The 27812-nt window shown below is 31.2% G+C and overlaps 1 protein-coding gene across 1 annotated transcript in view; it reads left to right on the plus strand.

Annotated features, from left to right (window-relative positions):
* Positions 1-5589: 5589 nt before the first annotated feature.
* The window catches only part of LOC147064062 (LIM domain transcription factor LMO4.1-like), a 157857-nt gene continuing 135634 nt past the window's right edge, over positions 5590-27812 (plus strand). The window contains exon 1 of the mRNA XM_085958870.1: positions 5590-6462. Within this exon, the coding sequence (XP_085814996.1) occupies positions 6457-6462 (6 nt within the window). The 5' untranslated portion in view covers positions 5590-6456. The remainder of the gene's footprint in view (positions 6463-27812) is intronic.

The raw sequence follows: 27812 nt of genomic DNA on the forward strand, positions 1-27812 counted from the left end.
ATGACGATATGAATCTGTAGATACATATTATAATATCACAGATTTTGATAAATACATACATTCATATGACAAAAGGAGTAGAATCAGGCTAGGGAGGTCTTTATTAAGCAGTGGATGGATCCTGGTTGATGATGATGATGACGATATGAATATGTTTTTAAATATAATATCACCGATTTTGATAAATACAGCAATTCATATGACAGAAAGGAGTAGAATCAAGCTAAGGAGGTCTTTAAGTAGTGGATTGGTTCAGGTTGATGATGATGATGATGACGATATGAATATGTAAATAAATATAATATTACCGATTTTGATAAATACAGAAATTCATATGACAGAAAGGAGTAGAATCAGGCTAGCGAGGTCTTTATTAAGCAGTGGATTGGTTTAGGTCGATGATGATGATGATGACGATATGAATATCTAGATAAATATAATATCACCGATTTTGATAAGTACAGCAATTCATATGACTGAAAGGAGTAGAATCAGGATAGGGAGGTCTTTATTAAGCAGTGGATTGGTTCAGGTCGATGATAATGATAATGATAATGACGATATAAATATGTAGATAAATACAATATCACCGATTTTGATAAATACAGCAATTCATATGACGGAAAGGAGTAGAATCATGCTAAGGAGGTCTTTAAGTAGTGGATTGGTTCAGGTTGATGATGATGATGATGACGATATGAATATTTAAATAAATATAATATCACCAATTTTGATAAATACAGCAATTCAAATGACAGATAGGAGTAGAATATGGGTAGGGAGGCCTTTATCCAGCAGTGGATTGGATCAGGTCGATGGTGACGATAACGATATTAATATGTAGATAAATATAATATCACCGATTTCGATAAATACAGCAATTCAAATGACAGAAAGGAATAGAATCAGGCTAGGGAACTCTTCATCCAGCATTGGATTGATCCTAGTTGATGATGATGATGATAACGATATGAATATGTAGATAAATATAATTTCACCGATTTTGATAAATACAGCAATTCAAAAGACAGAAAGGAGTAGAATCAGGCTATGGGAGGCCTTTATCCAGCAGTGGATTGGTTCAGGTCGATGACGATAATGACAATATGAATATGTAGATAAATATAATATCACCGATTTTGATAAATACAGCAATTAAAATGTAGAAAGGAATAGAATCAGGCTTGGGAGGCCTTAATCCAGCAGTGGATTGGTTCAGGATGATGTCGATAAGGATGATATAAATAGGTATAGTATCACGAATTCGTTTAACTGCTAGTAGTAGAATCAGGTTGCGGAACCCTTCATCCAGCAGTGGACTGATCCTAGTTGATGATGATGATGATGACGATACGAATATGTAGATAAATATAATATCTCCGATTTTGATAAATACAGCAATTCAAATGACAGAAAGGAGTAGAATCAGGGTAGGGAGGCTTTTATCCAGCAGTGGATTGGTTCAGGTCGATGATTATGATGACGATATGAATTTGAGGATAAATATAATATCACCGATTTTGATAAATACAGGAATTAAAATGTAGAAAGGAATAGAATCAGGCTTGGGAGGCCTTAATCCAGCAGTGGATTGGTTCAGGATGATGTCGATAAGGATGATATAAATAGGTATAGTATCACGAATTCGTTTAACTGCTAGTAGTAGAATCAGGTTGCGGAACCCTTCATCCAGCAGTGGACTGATCCTAGTTGATGATGATGATGATGACGATACGAATATGTAGATAAATATAATATCTCCGATTTTGATAAATACAGCAATTCAAATGACAGAAAGGAGTAGAATCAGGGTAGGGAGGCTTTTATCCAGCAGTGGATTGGTTCAGGTCGATGATTATGATGACGATATGAATATGAGGATAAATATAATATCACCGATTTTGATAAATACAGGAATTCAAATGACAGAAAGGAATAGAATCAGGCTAGAGAGGCCTTTATCCAGCAGTGGATTGATCCTGGCTGATAATGATTTAAATAATATGTGTAACACCAATTATTGTTGAATACCTTTTAAATATTTTTGGGTTATATGAGCTAATTGAATGTATATGTTACGCCGAATGTGCGAAATTGAATATTACATGAAATGGGCAAAATTTTGCCTAAATCATGAAAAATGCAAGCCCGTTGTCTTATTCATGAATTAGACAAAATATCTGGAGAGTGCGTGAAATTGGCAGTAATTTTTCTGCCTACTTCATGTCTTGGACAAATTAGATACTAGCGCTACGGTGGTATTTTTTGCAACTAAACTAAATGTGTGAAATGCTCGTCGATTGGTCAAAATATACGTATATTGTCTATGGTCGAAATAGGTGGTCGCGCTCCGGTGGTATTTTTTGCAACTAACCAAATTTGTGTCAAATGTCATTAATTATAATATAAAAATATACCAATCAATAACTAAAATGACGTTCATGTCCATTTACTATGCGCAAAAAAACTAGAACTATAATATGATAACGGATGAATTTTATTTAAAGGTATTTTCGCGATTTGATTCGTGCTTGGGTATCGTACATGCAATGGTCGATTGTATTGTTGACACTTGTTAGCTAACCTCAAAATGGACATTCAGTTGAATAATTCAGAATTTCAAAACCTAATCTAACCTAACCTAACCTAACCTAACCTAACCTAACCTAAGCCAACCTAACCTAATAATATTATATTATGTCCAATTATAACTAATAAAATCATCCGTATTATATTTACTTTTTCTGCTGTCATGTTGACAGTTTAAGAATTCCATGCCCTGGCGACTTCATGTACTCGGCAGAAAATTTACCTTATTCATGAATAAGGCAACAGGCTTGACTATTACATGAATTAGCCAAAATTTAGCCCATTTCATGTAATAGTCAATTTCGCACATTCGGTGTAACATATATAAGTTTCATTGGTTAAAAAAATTATCATTTAACAGCCATAAAAAAAATGTTACGTTATCAAATTTTGAAATAATATTCTATGGTATCCAGTGTTGCCATGTCTACTGAAATTTTAGTAGATCAACTGATATTTTTTTTTGAAATTCAAGAAATCTACTGATATTTGTGTTTCTCCATAATTGTAAATTAACTGATGATTCTTTTAATAATAAACTTGTAATGATTTACGCATGACCTTTTTTGATGTTATACACTTCTAAATTGACATAAAAAGCATTGTAACTCTACCCAAGAGCGCCATTTTACCCATTAATATCATCATTGTTTACAATAAATTAATATAATTAGTTATTGTTATTTTATTCTTATTAGTTTTAAATCATATAAACGACATTTTTCAAAATCTACTGATATTTTATGAAATCTACTAATTTTTTTGTCAAAATCTACTGAAATTTTAAATTTTGACTTGGCAACACTGGGTTGATCGCATAGTCAGTGTTGCTATGTCTATCTACTGAATTTTTAAATTTTGACTTGGCAACACTGCAACCCAGTGCTGCCAATTCAAAATTTTAAATTTCAGTAGATTTTTACAAAAAATTTGGTTCAAAAAAAATTCATTCAACAGCCGTACAAAAAAAAGTAACATTTAATTTGAAAATATTATTCCTTGGTTATGTTAAAACGCCGAAACGCTCGTGCGCCCGCGTTTCAATGAAATGATCAGTTCTGAATTCGTATAAATGTTATTGTTTATTTGAATAATTATAGTTATCTACGGGTACTTGTTATAAATGTGAGTTATTATATAGTGCTGTTCATTTTAAAATCATCATGAGACGTAAATAATATCACCTGTGACCTGTGAAACAACAAATGACGGGTGGTACCTAGTTTTTAAAAGTGATTTTTTTGTGACTGTGTTAAGTATTACAAAATTGTGCTCACTTCAAATTGTAGTTACTCGAATGCATCTGATAAGTATACATGTGGTGAGTAAATTGGAATAATGTAGTTGAGTATACATAGCGCGATAAATACGTAGTGTCAAAAGACTTGATTTCCGTCAGAGGTGTAGAAACTTAACTTAAAACAAAGAACTTTATTCACAAAAAATTAAATAAATCAGTTCTAATATGTTTATCGGTCAATCTTATTATGATTAGTTTGTGAAAATCGATTGTAGATATCGGTTAAAACGCATTTTAAATTTAAAGCGGCCATCTTTGGTTAGCGAGCCGGTTTGAGTGTTGCAAACATTGTGAAAAAATTAATTCCCGACATAATCAGTTGTCAATAAAGTGGCGTGTCGCTGGAAAATGTATCGGGGAAATGAATAAAAATCACCGATTCGGGTGGAATTTCGTCAAACGGCTGTCAACTATGGTTTACCGATATTTCACGATCCGAGAGCCGATTTTTCATTTAAACCTATTGGACATGACGAATAAGGCACACAATCGCTCGCAAAAACGGGCAAAGCTGTAGGATAATAATAATGAAAGATAACTGAAGCTGTAAATTATTCTTCTTATTACTTAATTAAACTTACAATTGTGAAGTAGAAACGGTTAATAATAAATAAAGTAAGAGTAAATATAGGAATGTTTTACGAACAATTATTTTTTGTTGTCTAATATTGACAATGTAACACCGTTCTAATGACACCGATTGAAACACAGGCCGAGTTTCGCGAGCCGAGTCACATTTATGAAAAAAGTCGTGCTGCTTATGGAATGTCTCGTGGAAAGGAGATACATTAAGTTTAATTCTTCTCGCTTTCAGACAGGCATATAAAAAATCAAGTAAGTATATACGAATATATCTGTCCGTGAACATTAAAAATTGTATACAAACTATGCATTTACAAACGTTTAAAATGTTTATGTTTATATTCCACTGTGGATGTGCAAAAATATGTACCAAGCAAATGTGGTTATTGAACATAAATAATTCTGAAAACATTCATGAGAAAATATAACCAATAGAAAAAATCTTTTTTCGAAAAAAGTGAGACCCGGCTGGAATCGAACCAGCGTCTTTTGGGTTTCGTGCCCTGTGCATTACCACTATGCTACGACTGCCATGATTAATTGCGACAAATTTTAACTATTGGCTACATTAATATCTACTCATAAGCGATCTCTAAATTGAGTTAATGTAACCTGCAGCTAATTTAATTATTATTGTAAGTAGTATGTATTTTTTCAGAGTTGCCTTCGTTTATACAGGTGGTACCAAACTGTATAAACACTTTAATACTATCGCAAATTAATTTTATGTTTGCAGGTGACCCCATGTTTCGAGTACTGAACAGCCCCCAAATTCTAATAAATTGTATTGTGACCATATTAGTATATACCGAATTTCAAGTCTGTAGATATTCTGGATGAAGGCGAAAATTGAGCGTATTGGCTTCTAGGTCATTTTAGTATTGTGTGGAAGCATATCAGAATGCCCTATTACATCGAAAGATGGATCGAAATAGTCTCGAGATTAAACGAAATTTGTATTAAATGATTACGATCATGACTTCGAATTAATTATTGTTTCACCATAAAGGCATGCGCAATGAATGCATTTTCAATCAAACCAGCGAATTAGATCGTCGGACACGGCGTCGGGCGGCGAGCCTCCGTTCATACTTGAACCTCATTCGCCGGCTGAGAGTCGAGCGGGTTGCATCCGTTTCCGCGCTCGCTTCCCGCGTTGCGTCACGCCGCGAACTTTTCAAATTTCGAACGCGATCCGAGATTCGCCGGCCCATTCAGGCTTCAGCAGCCGCACGGTATAGTCGTGGAGGCGTTGTGAAAATTTTCTCGCCGTTTCACAAATACATCGCGTATTTTGACATTTCGTCGCGTGACGTCACAATAAACAAACAAAAGTTCGAATGCATTTTCGAATTAAGAACTGACACCGTCGAAAACGTTCGAATCGTACCACAAACAATTAGTGCATATTCCTTGAGAATATACTTTATACAATTTATTGCTTCGTTTATCGTTGTGAGTGTTTGTTCTTGCCTTGTTAATTAATTTATTGTCGTTGGCCGACGGGCGTATAAATGCATACATGTAATTAAAATTTATTTGTTATGCTCGTTTGACATTTTGACATATCCGAAGCGTGCATATTATTATGATTCTAGTAACGTAATTATGTATGGGTTATGCAATTAAGCGTTATCATTTGAACAGAAATCTCCAATTAATGAACGAATGCGTCAAGCAATTTAATTGGACATTCGATAAACATTGTACATATTGTAATTATGTTATTAATACAATACTAAAATAGATATATACTTATATCTATGTTTACAAATAAACTTATCTACAAGTTGAAATAAAACAATCGTGAACATTTAATAACAGGACATTTGAAGAGTTGTTTGATAGTGTGATTTTTTTTTTGTAAGATAAACTTTTCGTCGATAAAAGAAGAGAATTACAGCCTCAATATTTGGCAGTTCAGCGAGGGTGGTGGATGCAATAGCTCGACCACCTACAGAGGTCGCCGTTCCAACAACTATTTCATGAAGGTAAGTGGTAAAACAATACTTAAAATTAAATAATTACCATTAGCGAAAATATTTACAGATACTAGATACTGTAAGAAAAGTTTGAGATCTATAGTACACGACTCCTCCTAGCAATTGATAAATTATATCAAAACTGTACTAATTACGTCCCCATTTTCTAAAATATCGCCTGCGGCGCATATATGTACTCAATATTTTTGTGATAATATCTAGAATATAATAATATGTTACAATGTCATTATAAACAGCTTTACAGGCATAGTTTTTTTTAAACTTTCGAATAGGTAGGTATGTAAGTATGTACCTATCTATTAGGTGTAGCAATTAATCTATTATCGGATATCCTGTTGATTTAAAATGCCAGTGCCATATAATTGAAAATATAATAGGAGGTTCTTGTTTATTTCGTGGAAGCCAGCGGGAAACAAAATTTGAAAATAGCCGATATAATGGATTTTAGGTTAGGTTAGGTTATCATTCTTAAATTCCAGAATTTTGCCGAAATCGGCTATAAAAATTGCCGCTGATCTCGCCTGGCTTCCAGTAAACAGACTTATACCATTTTTGATACTAGCATTATGAAAGTGTTTTATTATACTACTTCGATATTAAAATTGGATATTAAAATAATGTAAAACGTTATCTTATATCAATAAAATGTATTTAATATTCAAACAAATGCCGCCCTGTAAAAACTGACGCCTTAAAGATAATACTCATTTCGCCCCAAAAAATGCATTTGTAACTATGCTAATTGAATAAAATTATAACTAAAAAAAATACATTCTGTAAGTAAGCAAAACAGTATAAGTTAATTAATCAATAATAATTAATCACAGCCAATTGAAAATAATGAGGTAAGTACTTAAATGTGTTTTAAGTGCATATTCTCGTATTACAAAATAATGTTATAGGAGAATACCTATCTATATAAATAATATCATGTCTAAAATGTTATCAATATTTTCTATTGTTTTAACATTTATAATATATAGGTAATAATATATTTATAATATTACCTATATGTACCGAATCTACCCGGCATAAATTAGGTACATGTTTTACAGTATTTAAGTGAAATCTAGTATTCTATGGTTTACGTTTCAATAATATGATATAGGTATTTAAAAAATATTGTGTTATTAATAATACCTAATACAATTTATTTATTTAATTCTTTAGTTCGAAGCAGACTTGAGAGTGGGTCTATTATTTGGGCACCGCATCAGTTGAAGTATGGCCTTATGGTGGAGAGGGTTCAGAAGAAATTCTTGAGACTCCTTTATTTGAGGTTGTACAGATACTATCCGTGGCTTTATCCAACTGACTTTCTCTTAGGCATGCTTACATACTGCAGTTTGCAATTTAGAATAAATCTTTATTCAGCTACGTATTTTTTTCGACTTATACGAGGTATAAATGAGAACTCTGCCATTCTGGGCAGTGTTGACCTGTGTGTCCCTGATAACTATCTTAGAAATAGAGAACATCAGTTGTTTATTCTCCCAAGGTGCAGAACCAACCTGCCACTGGTAATGCCAATTGGGAGGGCGATAACTATGTTCATCGAAATTGCTTCGGGTATTGATATATTCCACCTACGTGAGGATGAGTATAGGTGGACGTTATTTAATATTTTTTTAAAATAGGGTCTGCTTAACTCATCCGGTGTATTTCCGTGTACATATATAATTAATATTTTTGTATGTACATATTTCTACTGTTTAATAACATACTATCTATCTCTTTTTTTATGTCATGTTGTGAACGTCTTAAACTTATAATTTGTCCACAATATGTAAAATAAATAAATTGAATGGCAGATCGTTGAACAATTATTGTGATGTCTTTGTGGATTATATTATTATATTTTTAACACTACCGACCCTAGCTGACAAGAATGCCAACAGGAAATTATTTTGTATGTTGGAATGCTTTCGATAAACAAGTAATTCCTAATTAATATGGGGTCAATCCATCTACTGAGAGTTGAACATAACAAGATATAGACTTTTACTTACATCATTATTTTATTATTAATATAAAATAAGTAGGTATCTCCATTAATTTGGACTACTATCAGTACTATCACAAAACTATTCGTATTTTTAATAACGATAGTTAGCTAGTTTTATAGAAGAAGAGAGCGCTGTCCCATAATAAAAAATATCATAATAAAACAAACCTGATATTATCTGCATCTTTTGATTTATGCACACTACACGGTGAAGTAAGCACCTATAAGTAAAGCTCCCATCTCTAAAAAGCCAAAGCATTCGCAGATGAGGGTTCAAATCCCGCGTTTGGAAACAATAACATGATGTGTTTGGATCCAGAACAAGAATCCAATGTGTTTGGTAAATGCAATGAACAATTCTACGTAAGAAGTCTATAATAAGCTCCACTGTATGGTGCCTAGGGTTGCCAAGTATGTTTCAGACAATTCCGGGACATGCAGTCTAACATATAAAAAGTCACTTAAATATAATTTTACAATATTTTATACATGTATATATACATATTTATTTACAACGTCAATTATAATTATATAGGGATGTATATCCGAGGATGTATTAAACATAAGTAAATACGTATGGGAAAAAAAGTACATAGTTATCATAAAACACAATACAGAAATATAAATGTTTTATATATTTTATGTAATAATTTTGGAAGGGTTTGGGGTTTTTTCAATAATATTTTTATCACTCTTTCCTTCTTTTAAGTATTTATTTTGAAGCGAAAAAATGAAAATTATTCGCATGGTTCAATAATATTTGCTCTGCAATTCATAATTCCGCTTTTATCAAGATATATATAAATCTTTTTACACGTAGGGTGATATTTGTCGGCGGGTTTCTGTACAGTTCCGAAACGTTTTACGTCCCGGATCAGGGATATCCATTTCGGGACGCTTTATGTCAATCAGGGACGGTTGGCAACCCTAGTAAAGGCGCATAAGGGATCCCAAATTGTTAATTATTAAACCATTTTAGCTTTACATTGTCGGATAAGCTATTTTTATTATATTTAAATTTTATTAATATCGCCTACATACCATAATATGGTTGGGATCGTGAATAGATTCATGAAAATGTAGACAATTTTTTTTATCTGTCATTAATGCCAAATACCTATGTGCTTTATGAACCTGTAACTTTAAAATTATCTTGTGCCTCTTCCCACCTTTAAATTTTTTAAAAATACTAATATTTTTACGATGTTTTATGTAGGATATCAACGTTTAAACCAATTACTTCACCACCACTTTCCAGTAGGTAACGACGGACAATTGACACAAATAATTATACGTTTCACTTGAATTTCTAAGTAAGTAGATACTACACATATTCAATAATTGTGTATTATTTTTAAATCAATAATATTTTTCCAGATAGTATTTCTAAAGATATACTATGTATATTTATATTGTTATAATTATCTTAAATATTACAATAATTCCTAATCAGCCAATTATTTTTTTTAAACTGCCAATTTGCCTGCCATTAAAATATCTCACTAGATAATTCAATAGGAATTTCTGGGTTTCTATTTCCAGAGTCATTCATATTAATGGTAAATGATAATGGATATTCCTTATACTATATAATAATATCTTTATTATATTAATTAAATGAGCAGATTTCAATTGAAATATTTTTTAATGCAAAAGATTAGACATCTTGTTAACGGATTAGAAGCAAATTGAATACGTGCCTAATTAGGTACTTCTAAGCTTGATATTTTAAATGCAAAAAAACTGCAGTGACATAACTTATTTTCGCATAATATGTAGTAAGTTATCATAAAGCATAATATTGTAAATTAATTATGTAGACTAGGATTAACCGTCGTTTTCCCTCAGGTACTTCATTACTTAATTATTCTTATTTTTATTATCTTATTTTCTAGACAACAATGATAATGCATCCAAAAGCGTACAAGTAATTTATCATCCTTTTTACGTAATTTCGTTGTCAGCTATTTTTTGTTATGGAGTTAAAATTTAAGTAAAACAGTAAAAAAATATCGTATCAACTGTTTTTACTTGTATGTACCTATTACTGATATAATAGTTAGATCGGTTAATGAATCGACAGGGGCAGGCATCTGACAGAAATATTATCAAACGAAAGTTACGAATGTCACTCCGTTCGCCGAAATTCAATAAATAAGATAATATGATTATCTAATAGCATATTCTGACGCCTATTTTTCGGTAGATTCACAATCAATAATAAATTATCTTAAAAACGGAGTCTGTATAAAATACACCAGAGATTTACTTATTTAATGAGTTGAGGGTGATTCTAAACTTTGCCGGACAGTCACAGTGATATATGTTGTTTGATTTATATCACCTACTATGATATTGTTATTACTTATTATAATGACTATCAACAATAAAGAATGTTTAATTCAATAATTAGTCTGTTAATTATTATCACTAATTTATCAGTGAACTCTGTGTAATACCTATTCGATGTTATCATTAAAAAGCGTACTTATGTATTGTCCACTATTAAATTCTACTTATTCTTGTATAGGTACTAACCAAATAATACATTTTCATTCTCAACGTAAGCCGTAGAAAGAAATACACCGAATCATTAGGAAAATAAATACATAAGTACTTAAATGTTTTTTTTATATCAAATAAGTAGTAGATATTGTAGTGATAAGTAGTAGATATTGCCAACTCTGCGGAGAATAAATAAATTATCTAATTATCACCATTTTTAATAAATTAAAAATAAATGGGTTAAAACAATGCCAATACGTGAGATAAAATTAACAATATTTTCATACTACATCATAATATTATGTAGGCAAGGGCCCCTCGGCTAACAGGGCTCTGGCCTGGGGACCAGTTAAATGAGATAACACATATGCTATAAGAGTTTAAAAAAGTCGCCTGCGGCCCTATAATATTAACATAAAAAATATCTGGCTGTGCAATGCCATTAAATGTAATATAATATGATCATTGGTATAATAATTAAATGGTAATTCAAGCGTAACGTTTTATTTTATAATTATTTTAAGTCTGTTTCCTGACTAATGCAAATGGCTATTTATCTAATATGACGCATGATAATTGACTACTACAAAAGGGGGTCGCGATCCGTGCTTCATAATTCGATAGCAAGTGCTGACAATTCAATAATTCAAGATTTATTTAAAAATACAAAAAATCGCTAAAAATACAAGAAATACCCACAATTTTACCTCGCGAATACCAGTAGGGAACACTACTAACTGTAGATCACCACGCTGCCCTTAACATTAGCGATGGTTGGGGGCACGCCAAATATCTCGCCAAAGAATAAAATAAAATGCAACACTTACTATGTACAGCATAGAGGTCATAAATAACAGTTTTCATTTTACTAGGAATGGACGTTAGGTGTTTGATCAGATTATTGATGAAATGGTCTGGTCCCGATTAATAAACACTGAAAAAATGTATGTAAGTTTCACCCAGCAACGGGATTAGAACCGACGACCAGTGGATTTAGAGGTGGGCAATTTGTCCACTACTCTACTGCGGATGCTTAATATGTATAACGACAAAGTGATATATTGATAAAAAGGTAACCTTATTTTTTAATATATTTATAAATTCTTCAAATGATATTTGCACTTTAGCAAATTTTTGTGAGAATCTTGTCCGTGGTGTGAAATGGCGATATTGTTTTTATTTATTTTTAAAATATTACACTAGATATGTTAAATAGATACGCCAATAAATAATTATTACTATTCTGCAAACCATGTAGGTATCTAATCAAAGATTGTGGTTAGTGAGCATGCATTACTATGTTTGTTTACCCTATGATTTTTACACGTTTCCTATACATTCTGTTTTGATTTGAAAAGTATTTGAAGTAGGTATATAAAATATTTCTGAAATGTCAACTTGGCAGTGGTTTTCTTACAACCGCAACACATAAGAGGTTGATTTGTAAACGTTGGTAAATTCTACTAATATATTTATAATTTAGATCACATTTATAATAAAACATAATTCATTGATCCACAACATATTGTAACAATACCAGTAGCTACCGGTTTTAATAGCTACGTTGTCTATTTTTTTTTCGACCATGTCCGATCCTAATCATATGGGCCTCCACAGAGTAGAGGTTTGTATTAACAGATTTTGTTTTTTACGAGAAATGGATGTCAGCCACTGGCTCAACCTATTAGGTCCATACCCTGACTCACACACAAATTGAAAAACAATATGTGTACTTGCCAGACCCAGGATTCGAACCCGAGACCCACGGCGCGATAGTCAAACGCTTAAGCCGCGCGGCCACCGTGGGTGTTATTATTTATAACAGTATAATATATTTTTTATAGATATTTATAAAACACTATTTAATGGTTTTTTGAAGCTATTGCATATTAAATATAGTTATTTAACACACTCGTATAATATTCTTAAAAATCATATCATAAATCGAATTAAAATTAATTTGGTTGTTTTTTTTGTCTTAAAAACTTTTTTTATCAGAGCAACGTACGTGTGATAGGTATTTTACTGTAATATTGGGTTTTATTTTAAGTATCTAATGAATTTTATTTCCCGCCAAAAATTAAAAAATGAAACTTTGTTTAAATGCATTGTCTAGTCTAGAATACTGTTACTGATCAAGAAATACTTTCAGAAACTCTTCAACTGCTAATAACTTAAAATATTATACTATAATATATTATAACAGATAGCTATTTCTGGTAGGTATAGTATGTTAATTACTTATTTTAGATAATTTAGAAAACTATTTGGCTCAAACGATAATAATTACGTGTTAATAAAGTCACTCATATATTTTTGACTATTTGTGTATAATGAGGAAAGTAATAATAATAAGTCATTATTTTTATTGTACACACTTACAAACTTTTCTGGAAATACACATTTTTAATTGTTTCAGATAAACAAAATGTCACGAGATATTTTGTGACCACTAATTGAATTGAGAACGGCGCGATTATTTACATCAACAATAATTTAATACCAATAAATTATCTCTACAATCAGTTGAAATTATGATTAGTTCTTCTATTTTTATTATTAATTGGGTAACTTGCTTTAAAAGAGTTACTTAGTAAGATTATAACCCCGTTATTTGTAAGAAAAAATTAACGTTTTTTGGATTGATATGACGTGGGTATAGTTTGGGTCTTTTTTCGGTTATGCATTATTGTATTAATTATTTTCAATCGGATTAAGCCCTTACTGTCCGGACTTATAATGTATATGCTTATAATATATATATATATATATCGAAAATCAATCTTCAAAATAGATTTGCTCAAAATTAATAAATCGCGCTCACAAAAAGTTAAAATTGGAGTGACCATAATAATATATAAAGCTCCCCGTTAAATATTTGTATTTATTTTAGTCTATCTACTCATAAAATGTAGTGTTTAAATAGGCAAGGAATACTATTTCAATAAACTTTAATTTATTATTCAACTCCGGTAAGTTCCGTTTTCAATTCGTATCAATTACCTACTGAAAGTATTTTAAAACATTATCTATATTCATATTATAACTAATACATGTTACTGGTATATAACTTAACCGTTATCTACGTATCTAGAATAATTATCTGTTTTTAATTAAATATATAATATCATTACGTACCTACAACAAAAATGTAAATACATACAGAATTATAAACTGTGGTCGCTTTTAATGTGTGATTTAAAAAATAGTTAATAATGTAGGTTTTTGAAATATGATTTATATTTAATAATAAACATGTTTCATGTTCAAAAATATTGCTTCTACATAAATTGATGAAATAAAATATCTGAAAATGGCCGACCTCCGATCAACTTAGAGAATACAAGATATACTATTTTGAGTTTTTTTTTTTTTTTTTTAAATAAAATGTAATGACTTAGGTATATGTACTAATAACTTTTAACCTTAATTCTATACAAAGATAATGTCCCGAATTTTCAGAAAAATGACTAAGCTCTTAAGAGTAGCATGACAATTTTACGGCGCCCTTAGTGCATCAATATTCTTCAGCGCCGTGAAGATTATATTATTATTAAGAACATTTTCCATTCGGAAGCTTATTTGTCTTTTCAGTTCATAGGATTTTCTATGCGCAATATTTTCCACTTAATAGATAAAAATCGAAATAGAGGACGAAAGTTTGAAAGAAAAATAATTCTAAATGACACAGTGCCAACATAAAAGATTGCCTTCCAAATAAAGTAGTATTGCTTGAGTAAAACAGTATTATTATCTGAATCCTAGCCTGCGTAGCCCATGTGAAATATTCGAGACGTCCCAGAGCGCTGCGGCACACATTTTGGATAGCACTGACATACGCAATGTTTGCGAGTGTTTATAAAGTATTGATAGCAACATAGTGTTTTCTTTGATTTCATATAAATAAACAATAAATAAAATATTTTAATATAGGTATTATGATGTTTAAATGTACATGACGCACACGAGCAATCACACTATATTAATTTATCATTCTAACGTATTTTTGTGAAATATTAATACTATCGGAGGAATGTAATGCAATTAGGGACGTGTATCTGATGTTAAGAACTACTGAATGTGCAAAGATTTAATTGATCTGTTGTAATACATAAAAACGAGGAGTTTAAATTTAATCTATAGTTAAACTCAATATTAAAAAAACTGCAATAAATGCGAATTTTTTGGACCCACTTCGTTTATTATTACTAAAAAGATAAACATTATCAATAAAACGTAGTTTCCTTTCTTATTAGAATAATATTTTTTTCTAGAAAAATGCAATGCGTTTAACCACAGAACAGATTAATAAATAGAATTCCGACAGGCTATACCTCAATACACTACATTTTGATGCAGGGTTTTGAATGTGTGAGTGTCCTATGAAAATGATCCACATATTATAGACGTGCAAGGGTGTGTGTTGCAACCTTCAAATACACAAATATTGAATGAGCGTATGAATGCATAAACCGAGAGCAGTTATTGGAATGAACGACACGCGTCTAAGTTTATCCCATTTTCTTCTACACTCGAGATCATTTGCCTGTGACTACACACCCGTTGGGTATTTCAGTTTCCATTTATTATGTGTTCCCTGCGTAAACAATTGTTTATATAATATAATATAATTATGTACATAATTATTATTGGAGTGTAGTTAAGTTATTGAGTGTTAAATTTATAATTTATTTCAAATCATGATCGCCTGAGATAATTGATATAACCCTTTTGCTAGCGGTGCGTTGGTGTTTACTTCGCTAAAAGGTACATTCTAATATTTGATTTTATTTATTATGTCAAAAGTGGTTAATTCTTCTGTACATTTCATTTGACTGTGTAATATGTAATTTAACCCCTGGATACCTGTAATGCATATTTCTCTTCATCTTAATGGTCACGATGATCGAATATCAAACAAAACTGACCCCTTGTTATTCGTGGAATTCAAATAAATTGTGTCTGAAAATTGACGGCACGCGTAGATTTTCAGGACTCTGGAGGGCTGCTCATCGCAATTCTGAAGCAAAACATTACTGCATCAAATTAATCAGGAATGTTAGTCGCCAAATCTTTGAGAAATTTTATAAATATTATTTGTCAAGTCAGTAACCATCAGGTGATACCTATACCAAATAAATATATACATACAATTACGAATAATTTAACGGTATTATTTTTAGGCCTCAAATTGAGAAACATTGTTAAACTATAAGCATTCTCAAGTGCTAATATTGTTTAGGTATACCGTATCGTCACTCAGGAATATTAATCGATACAATAAATTGATTATTTGACTAACAATAACATGCAATAATATTTGTTTAGCTCTATGATTAAATAATTAAGTTTCAATTAAGTGCTAATGTTCGTAAAAAAAGTTTTAATTATCACTTATTTAATTAAAGATATAGGTATATAAATTATTTATTGGCTACTTCAAAAATAAAAAAAATCAAAACTTAAAACGGTACTTAAGTATAATAATTGTATTATCTATCTGTTTCTTTAGTATGTATTAAGTGCCTCCGGCATATTTTTCATTATGTCTGCCTTACTATTGATTTGGATGTTATAATATTTTTCCTTAGTAAATAATTAGATAAATATTTAAACTGTAAGTTTGCAGTGTCTATGATATCTATTTTCTGATATACCTATCTACTGATACTCTTAAAATTTTAATTGGCTGATAATAAACTAACGATTGTATCCATTTAATTAAAATATATATATTATAATATATATGTGTGTGATTAAATTCTGCTTACGATATATTCGAATTGATTATAATTTTACATTTATTGTCAAGTGAGAAATATATGGAAGGCTGTCGTCGTAGACATCTAGGTTCATGATGATCTTATAGTTAATGTACCTGCCACCGGCGCATCTATTCTATACACAAGACTGCTTTCGGCCTTTACGGCAACTACATAGAGTACATCGAAATATTAACGCTTATTGTAACAATTACAATAAGTTAGCCATCTGAACTGTCAAAACTGTCTATCTCACTCTAAAATTTATCACAGCCAAGAGAGGCGCTGTTAAAACATAGCACTTATTGTAACAATTACAACTAACCTTTTGTAATTTTTACAATAAGTGCTAATATTTGGATACATTCCTACCCTAGATAGCGGCCGAAAGCAGTCTTGTGTATATAACAGATGCACATGTCGACACGTGAACTATTCTTATGATAATATGATATTACTCATTTTTTTCTCAAAGAGATCTGAAATTTCCTATTTTTATAAAATTACCTCATATTATTATTATGATTAATAGGAAAACTAATATCGTTATACAATAATCGAATATAAATGTATTATATTGATAATAGTAAAATCGACAATATTAGTAATTGTACATTTGATATGTACCTACCTATTTTGATTGTAGCACTATTATCGATAGGTTCCATAGACTTATATAATTATGACTTTTATCAATACTAAATGTCTAGTTTCGTGCCGTTCACTAATATTAATGTTATTATATTGCTGCATTTAAAAGCATGTCAAGTAAATGTCAATTGACCATCGAAAAGTTTTAAATATTACGATATAATTATTTAATGTTTTAAAATTTCCAATCTCACTGAGATCTTGAAATCAAGCAAATCCTGAAATTTTAACGGAAAACCTTGTTTATTTTGTTAGGTAGGTAAACAATGCATAATCAATAGAATCTATAAAAAGCAATAATTACTTTTAGTGAATGAAGTTCTTAATGACTTCGATGAGTTTGGGTCCTTGAATTGCAGATATTATTTTTTTATATCAGGCACAATATTAGAAAGTTGAATTCTTATATCTGGTGTGGCGTCGAACCTATTCCTGGACTTTGGCTTCGTTGCAGTATATCTAATAAGAAAATCCTGCTTTGCATAAAATATGTCATAGTAAACGGAAGTAAAACATTAATAGTTCGATTCGATACATTGGGGTACTTTTCTGATTAATTCTCGGAACATCTATTCACGTCCCGCGGAAGATAGTTTGGAAAGCCCTGTGTTAGAGGACCACGTCCCCCTTCGACAGTAGGAGAGGGCACTTTGGTACATATAATGGATATGTGTAATAAAATATTTACGTAACACGTGTAAAACTATTAATTGCATATTTTTAAATCATGATAATATGATTGGTGTTATTATTAGATTTTTTTAAAATTGCTGTTAAATATTTTATTCGCGTAAACTTGTTCTAAAATATTACACATATAGTTAATATAATATTATCTATTGTTGTGCACCAATCTAATGTATTTGAATATAATGTAAGGTAATAGATTCGATAGTACCTAATTCCTGAAATTAATTTAATATGATGTCTAAATCGCGATACGTGATTGAAACTAATTAATAAGTCAAACGTTAAAGTTCTTTGAAGTGACACGACATATTATCTATGTTTACCAAAACAGAGAACTATAATCATTTCTATAAAAATTGCATTCATAATAAATTACAATGCTCAATATTACTATTTAGCTCACAATACTACTATTTTTAATATCCGAAGCAAAGTAATATAGGGTAATAATATTCATAGCTAAAGAACGCAACGATTTAAATACCTACCAATATAGATTGGCAGGTATTTATTTCGATGAAGCCGGTGTATTTTACGTGAGTTACATGACTGGTTAAGAAGCATGTGAGCGAAATGAATGTACGTGACTAAGCAATTAAGTGCAATGTGTATGAGAGGTATGCAACGTGGGTGTTATAATTATGCGATCACGCAACAAAGACGCAAACTCTTTCGCATACATATTTAAGTGCTTCAGGGAGAGACAGCTTATGCGTTACAGACAGATAAATTATGACAAATTTAATACACTGTAATTATTAGGTAATTAGTACCTAGTTAACAATTCTGTCATGCTGTGTCAAAATTTGATTTTATATTAAAATATTTGAAATTTTGATGATAATCTAATTTCTTTAAATTGGAGATGTAAGTGCCTACTAAAGTAATATTATTGTATTATTTATAAAAATGGTCAAATACCTACGCACTATCAACGACTTTTTCTCTTTTGTAAATATTATAATTAATATCTTATAAAAATGCGACGGCTGTGATGATAAGTATGATCCGCGGTGAAGTTAAATATTACTGAAAATCATTTGAGTTAATAATAATTAGTGTTCCATATCCTCTTATCTTAACAATTGGTAGTATGGTGACGATATATCAAATGAATATCGAGTGAATAGCGTAAAACTTCCCAGTCAAGTTATTGTATAATATGGTTGTTTTGCTGCATTATCATCCTGTGATATGACTCGTTTTATGGTGAATTGCTTAGTTAGATACTTTTCCTGTTGTATAAAGGTGTATTTGGACTGTCGACCCTGGTGGTCCCAAGCATAACCCTCACATAATGAAGCGGGCCCCCGAGCTAGGATATTTGTCGCCCCCCTACCTATCGCCAAGGTTAAAGGCAGTATGACGCCATACAGTAGCATTTTCCAAATGGTGTTCACAGTAAAATTATTAGAATTTAGCGTATTTTTAGTACTTAAATTCACTTGAATTATGGAGTTGTCGAGTATCGACAAACAGTTAAAAATTGCATCGAATCACCACATACTTAAAAATATTACATACCATTATTGAAATAACATTGCGCGTTTTTTAATGTTAGAGGAAATTTGTGATGTGTGTTATTTCACATATGTGGTCGACTCGCCACGACGGGCCCTCCATGAGACCGGGCCCCCAGGCTAGAGCCCTGTCAGTCCCCCCCTTGTGAGGGCCATGGTCCCGAGTGTGTCAATAATTATTATTTATTCGTCAAATCCTGTCCAATTTCGATCTAATCCAAACAATAAAAAAATCTTTCTGGTTATGCTCAAACTGCTCAGAGTATCACAGCTATTGGGGGTTGAAGTAAATGACATATTATAGTATTATCCCTTTACTGCATAGTGTCGCAAATTTGCGACATTTCAAACTATTTCGATATAGCCAATGCCATCTGTGTAAATTATCAAATAATATCCTTCTTCGATGCCTAGAAAACTGTTTTACCATAAACATCCTACTTTACCGATTTTGTTTGGATATTTCAAGAGATAAAGCATTTTTGCACCATAGTCTCTGCATTTATCCTTTGACAGTTGACGAATTCGAAAGGACGCGAAAATCCGCATTTGTAAAAAAAATTTAAAAAATGTACAGAAGATTGAAATTGGTTGAATAAAAATATCTACAAATCAAATAAGGTGTAGGTATACGTTAGTTTTTTATAATTGTTATCATTTGGTTTTGTATTTTGTCATACTGAAATGTAAGATTTCCTAATGTCGTAAATCTGCGACACCACGCAGTAACATACAAAATTTAATGGAATTTTCGAAAAAAAAAAATATTTATTATTTTTCCTTCATTCACAAGGCATTTTGACACCAAGAAAAAATAAAATTTTTCAAAAAAAAAAATCATGCAGTAAAGGGTTAGTCATGTACGCTAAAGCTCGTCAAGAAAACTCTTTTGATACCTCACTCGTTTGTTTTGCTGCGAGACATGGTATAGACGCTGTGCGCGGTGATTGTTGGACGACTGATCACATTCGCACCCTCGATTTAAATACCTACCTGCCCGGCATCATTCCTGGTGACATATTGTTGTTTATCACAATAATGTTTTAATCTACTAAATATCTATACAACGACATTATGGTGACTTCTTGAATAGTTTTGAAATTTTCACCATTCTAAATTAATTACTTCAAATTTCGTGATGTATTCTCATGCATACGTACCTACTGCAAAAAAGACGTAGTTCTTCGTCAAAGTTGACTTATTGGTATCTCTACTTATTATATAAAAATACATCGTAAAATAAGAATATGCTTCATCCATTGTTTTTATTAATTTTATGTGTCAAACTTCAGGCATTAATAAAAATAATACACTTTACAAGCGATCCCAGATACTTGCAACTTCATGCAAAAGGCTACAATTTTCGTCGCAAAACCTGCCTACAAACATATTAAATAAGTTTGTAATAACCAATAGCGCTTTGAACTACAAAAAATAGCTTAAAAGTCGCATGCTGCGTGGTTATGAAAAAAGTAATAAGACGGGACAGTCCCCTTTGCCCCTCGGGCCGTTACTCTGTTTTTAATGTCGACCGTTTTATTTGGAAAAATAAAATCGTAAAAAATATATTGTATTGTGGTAAATAATAATATCTTCAAGTAATATTATATCAATATTAAACAAATTAAATACAATCTTTAATTTGTTATTGTTATGTTTAAACTATTTAGGCATGTTCAATGATAAGACATATTGTTAAATGAAATAAAAAAATATTAATAATAGTGATAACTGATTAAATAAATAAATTATCTACTTTTAAGGGCGTTTGTTCTCGGTTCGATCCGAGCATATGAATCTGGCATCATCCAGCGGTGGATTGGTGACGTTGAAGGCTTAATAATTGTAATAGCCGACACTAGACCCAGTAAAAGCCTTTATATTCTTAACTCTACACTCTACATAGTTGAAGCTAAGCTGATAATAACAGTAATAGTTATTGTTATTATAATTAAATTTTAAAACAATCCCAGCGTCGTACCTGTGATTTCAGCATTAAAACAATATGAAGTAATTGTAGAAAATGCAGTCCCATTTTGTATGGAATTTTCTGAATTCGTATTACTATTTTTATCTGTATGAAATCATTTTCAGTCAAATAAACAGATGTTTAGGTTCATCAATATACGATATTGAAGTAAAACAGTAATATGGTGACTGGTTTTATTTCTTGGATTTAGACCATAATAAATAATTTTAATGTAAAACTTCAAAAGTTTATAATCGAAAGTAAACAATAAAAACGTTGGTCTTTATAATGATACTCTGAATAGTAATCTTGTAAAATGTATTAAATTAGGTACAGCTTTCCTGGTAACTGTAGGTACAATATGTTAAAATAATGTGCGTAATAAAAAATATGTGGTCTTCTGTAATATTACATTCTTTTTAATCAAAAGTATTGAAATATTTCACAACAAAATTTTTTTTCTTGCTTCTCAGGGAGAAATTAACTTTTGTAATAAAAAAAAACAGTTTCTATTTATCATTAATTGACCAAAAATAAGAAATAGTAATAACGTATATAAATAAAAATCATATTTTTAAGTTTTTTTTATAAAGCACGACTTGTCGATTTAGGCACTTGCCTACCAATCCACTCCATTTTTCATCTCTCGTCAAATTGATGAGTGGCACAAATAATGAGCTATAGGGAGGGGAGGTCGACCTACGGTGGGGCGCGGGAGAAGGGCAGAATGTAATAACAGTTTTAGAAACTTTTAAATTGCGCAAAGTCGATACATTCAGAATGGATATTGCCTTTTATGAGTGATTCTGTGGAATTGTTATACGAAATCATTAAATTCGGCATGACAACTTAATAAATGCATAGTTTCATGAATAACACAAATGATTTTTCAAGTGCGCGGACATTGATAGTATTATCTCAGTATGATTGGTTGTTAGCCATTCACCCAACGTCTTAGAATCGAGTTCTATAGGGAATGCGAATTTGATCTAGCCAAAATCATTAACCGTGAAATGGTTGACGTTAACGCCGGGCTCGAATTTAATTAATATAATATACGTCATGGTAAATAATAAAATATTACTTATAAAATCGGTTAAATTAGAATATGCTTTAAACATTGTGATACTCGTATTTATGGTTAAAAACTATAATTTAGAGGTAATGCACATTTTCAGACAATAATAATATCGTAAAATATTAGATATTAAAATGCTTTTGTATTTCAGATTTATTTAGTTATGTAAGCCAAAATTTGTTTTAAATGTTAGCTCTTTTGGAATTAGCAACCATCAATCAGACAGTGGACTCAAGTTGGAAATGTTGAGAGATGAATTCCCCTTGAATTCTTCATTATAACAATCACTGAAGGTGCGGTTTTCCACGAACTAAATGAGCTGGTCGTTTCGTTGAGATGCCTTCACATTCTGGGCTTCAAAAATCAAGCAAAAATCCTGCAAAATATGTTTTTACAAGAGGGCCTGGAGACACAACGGACCATTGTGTATCTAAAATCGTCACTGATTCTTATTGATCAAATATATTATAATACCAACCAATCAGATGATGGAGCGAATACGCACGCGTTTATTAATATTCAAATGTAAAGTAGTATACGTGAAATATACTGCTCTGAGCTAATTAATTATGATAAGTACGCTTTGTGAAAAAAAAAATCGCTTGTGGAACGATTGCTGTTGAAATCGAAATAATTGCGGCGCTTTTTGATTCGAACATACGTTGTTGTTTGCAGTTTGCGGCAATTCAGTTCGACAACCCTTTGATTCATACACTCGATCTACCCCTTCTATACTAGCCTCACAGTATTTGACCAGTGGCGTTAGTGGTAAATGTATCTATAAAATATAATGGTTAAGTAATATAACATCAAAGGATTGAGAGTAAATGCTGTAGGCATACTTTCTGTACTAGTAGCAAAATTTCTCCAATCGTTTGAATATCGAGTCAATTTTTTTTCGTGTCAAGACTGAAAGGTGCTTAACTTCCCACTATGTCAGCAGTCCGTACTAGAGATGGGAAAACTGGTCGATTTTGAAGACTAAGTATACTTAATACCAGTATAAAAAATACTTAGAATAGAAACTTGTTCCAAAATACTTATTAGTATTTGGAATAGGTACTATATAGAGCGTTTGGCGTGCGTATGCGGCAAAAGTTTCATACTCAACTGAAACTAAAACCAACTCCTTATTAGTATTTGAAATACATATCGGCTCAGGGAACTGTGTATCGGCTTCAATAGAATCGCTAAAAATACGCTGAGCTCCGCTTGACGAAAAGTCCCATTTATTATAAAATTTTAAATACATTTTAAATTTATGAGTTGTTTTTATGTTAGGTTACAATATTCTTGTTAACAAAAATGAATAACACTTTTTTTTTTTAAATTTTAAATATGTTTTGAGCGGTCATATAACAAGCCTAACCTGTGCGTCATCTCACCACTGTGCTGCGACACAAAATTTATGACCTATTATTCATACATTCGAACGCAATAGACTAAAGCCGCGTTGACACGGTCAAAGGACGATCCAAGTAGACTTGGATAGGAATAATTAGTATGAAGATATCTCATCCAAGTGACAGCTTCATACTATTTATTCCTATCCAAGTGACAGCTCCATACTATTTATTCCTATGCAAGTTAACTTGGATGAGTAGGACGCGGTTCAAGTAGCTTGGATAGGAATAATTAGTATGAAGATGTCACATACGAGTGCACTTGGATAGGAATAAATAGTATGAAGCTGTCACTTGGATGAGACATCTTCATACTAATTATTCCTATCCAAGTCTACTTGGATCGTACTTGGACCGTGTCAACGCGGCTTAATAAATTAAAATATACCTATATTAAAGTGCTATCTCGTTCACGCGCATTTAATGTCAATAGTGTTGGAAGTCTACCAACTGGCGAGTGCACAGAACAGCGACTCGCGATGATATCATCACAAGTTTTTTGGAATAAGTTATTGGGCCACATATACTGATTACTGATTATGGGTAGTTTCATCCGAAACTTGAGTACTTACACAAACTGGTGACAGTATTTCCAACGCACCTCTAGTCCGTACTGTAAACGATCATATTTCTCATTACATATTTTATAACTGTAAGCATGTGTGTACAATTTTTAGTAAGTAGGTACATTCAATTCGACATTAAATGACTTTAGGTAATATAAAAACAATTAATAAATTTTAAAGATAACGATAAAGGTAAATACATAGTTAGCCTTAAATACTATCATTAAATCTGTAGTTTAGGGGCAAAAGTTCTGATGTCAAGTTTCAACGGAAATAAGATTGTAAATACACTGTGTGAAAATATGTAGGTATTTTGGAATGAAGTAACTCATAAGTTAGAAAAATAGATGCAATCAGTTATATTGAAATCATTATAATTCTATAAAATATGTGTATCACTTGGTATTAATTTATAACTTATCAAGAATTACCACCAAATTAACGCTGAATCTATTGAAAATAATATGGATACTTAATGTTTAAATTTTAGTGAAATCATAAGTGTTTATAAGTTCATAAGTTTATTTGAAAAAAAAACATATGGGTAAAATGCCTACACGCCAAATATAAGATTCTCCGGCAAAATTTTTCATGTTGGTTATGATGCAAGTGTCGTGGTTTACACGACGTAATTGATGGATCCAATGGCTATCATCCATTACTCGTAAAAACAAAAATATGTTAATCGTCCTATACTCTGTGGAAGCCTGTATAATCTTCTTGGGATCGAACATGGCGATATAATGTAATATTGCAAGTTATTTTAGATACGTCATAAATATGTATTCCTTTTTGTGAAGTGGGTCCTTAAGTTTCGTTAATTTCTCGATGTTATTTATATTCAATTAAAAAGTTAAAATAATAATATTTAGAATTTATATATGTAACTTAATTTTAATTGACTAGACATGTATACTGAAATGATTGATAACAATTAATTATGCATACGGTGATAAAAATATCAATCATCTAATTATTATTAATGAGAGTTTCATTTATGATAAGTTTATAAATATTGATTAAAGATATTAACTATGCTACAAACACATTGATGGATTGATTTACTAAATTTGTTGGGTCTCTTAAAATACTTCAATAATACAACATTGTGAGTTACGTTTGTTTTAAATTCTCATCTGATTTTAAACAAATTCACCTAATGACATTTGGCATGCCACTGTTTATTTACAGCATTTCCAGCATTTTACCATATCAATATCTGCCGTGCAATATCCAGTGTGGTTGTTGACTACTTCAAACTGCCCACTTGAACAAATCATAATTACCTTTCAAACATCACGGAAATTCATTATCCCCTCTTATTGAAAGCGATTCGTTAAATGTGAGTTACCCTGATTCAAGCAGACGATATTAATTTTATTTTGTGAATAATTGTTTTTTATTGCTATACAAGTCTAATAGAAATATAGTTCTAAGATTGAATTTACCCACCGCCATCTTTAGATTAATAAAGCCTGAGCATAACTTTTTGCACAAGCAATGAGTGGTCCACTGCCATACTATTAATTGATAACGTACTTGCAAGTAGAGTTTGGTATTGTATAATGACTGAAGAGTATAAATAAGTTATTAGTTATTGTCGTTTAGAATCGACTGTCACATTGACAAACGTCCTAGTGTATTATGATATTATTATACACAAAAGAAGTTTACTTACTTTGATCGTCACTTCCAATTATTAATAACACATACCACCACTAAATCACATGAACTCCAAGGTCTCCAAAATACGTTAAAATAATCTGAAAGAAACCTGAAACTAAGAATACTCCGACAAGTGACACGACAGACGCGCCAGTATGAGCACTCTATAGACAATGACAGGTCATCCATAAACAACGGGAGGGGCGAAAAGTAGGACCAGTCGTGTAATGTATCAGCTTCCTTCTTCAGTGGGCAATGATTTACCTCAAATAGATAAATGACCGCATAAAAAAAAATTATGTATTATTTTAATCATATACCTACCATCCGTTATGAAAACGGGATGATTTTATTAGTAGCGCTGTAGGCGAAATATTATTATTTTTTTTGAAAAACTGTGATCTCATTTGATTTCATTGCTATTTAAATACATTTTTTGTAATGAAAACAGTATCTTACCTTAGGTAGGCAAGAAGTTTTGAAATTTATTTTCGCATATTCTCATAATATATATTTCCATGGTAACCACGACATAATGGTCGGTGATTTATAAGGGGTGAATGGTATATCATGTAATCATGAGATGAGTATCGGTATCAGATCTAATAATCTACATGAGCTTAGCGGGTAAACCAGAATGAATCCATATGATTAAATTCGAATTACGGTTAACGTAGTAATTAATACAATTGAATTACGATTTTATGGTCAAAAAATGTATTAGGTTGCGAGCCAAAAGTCGCTTGGCATATTGAGTGGGTCGTGGAACATTTTCAATTTTTAACAATATTTTTGTTGATACACTATCACCCTAATTAAAAAAAAAATAGGTCGCGGCTCAAAAGTGCTAAGAAAAATTTGCTTAATTAATAATACGTATAATAAACCGATGGAATACACACGATGTTGTATTAACTACTCAAGATTTGGGATTGTTCTCATGAACTGACTCATTCAATGCTAACATCGCGACTATCGCGTTTGGAGTAGTTGGGCATTAGTATTTAAATGTGGTAATTAAAAGGTTAGCAGTGATTGTGTTAACCGATCGTTGTCCTTGCCTGTGCCTAATTAATTATTTCAATAAATAGTTTAATCATGTTAGCAATATCTATAAAAATATATTCATTACACACCTGAGAGCGACGCAAACAGGCAAACTGAACATTTGTACAAGTGGAAGCTTTGGGCATGGTTTAAGCATTTAAAAAGAAAGATTTCGTTAATAGGTCTAAAACGTATGTGTTTACAATTATTGAATGTAGGAATGGTCCATTAGAATATTAAAACAAGCGTGGGTACTTACAATATTAAGTACACTATTTTTTAAATTTATGTATGTACAGAACTGCAGGTAAATATATAATTTTATAACCTTTTGTGAGTTCTTTCGTTCGATACACACTATTAACTATAAATATATGTAATTTGATAATAGCAATGACATTAATGTCATTGGATAATAGCGTTCAACTTGATTAGGTACCTATTACAGTTTTTTCTCGGTTTATAGGAATAGATTAA

The sequence above is a fragment of the Rhyacophila brunnea genome, unplaced genomic scaffold (genome assembly GCF_057557595.1).
Source record: "Rhyacophila brunnea isolate RB1 unplaced genomic scaffold, BYU_Rbru_1.0 scaffold_8, whole genome shotgun sequence".
Lineage (NCBI taxonomy): Eukaryota > Metazoa > Arthropoda > Insecta > Trichoptera > Rhyacophilidae > Rhyacophila > Rhyacophila brunnea.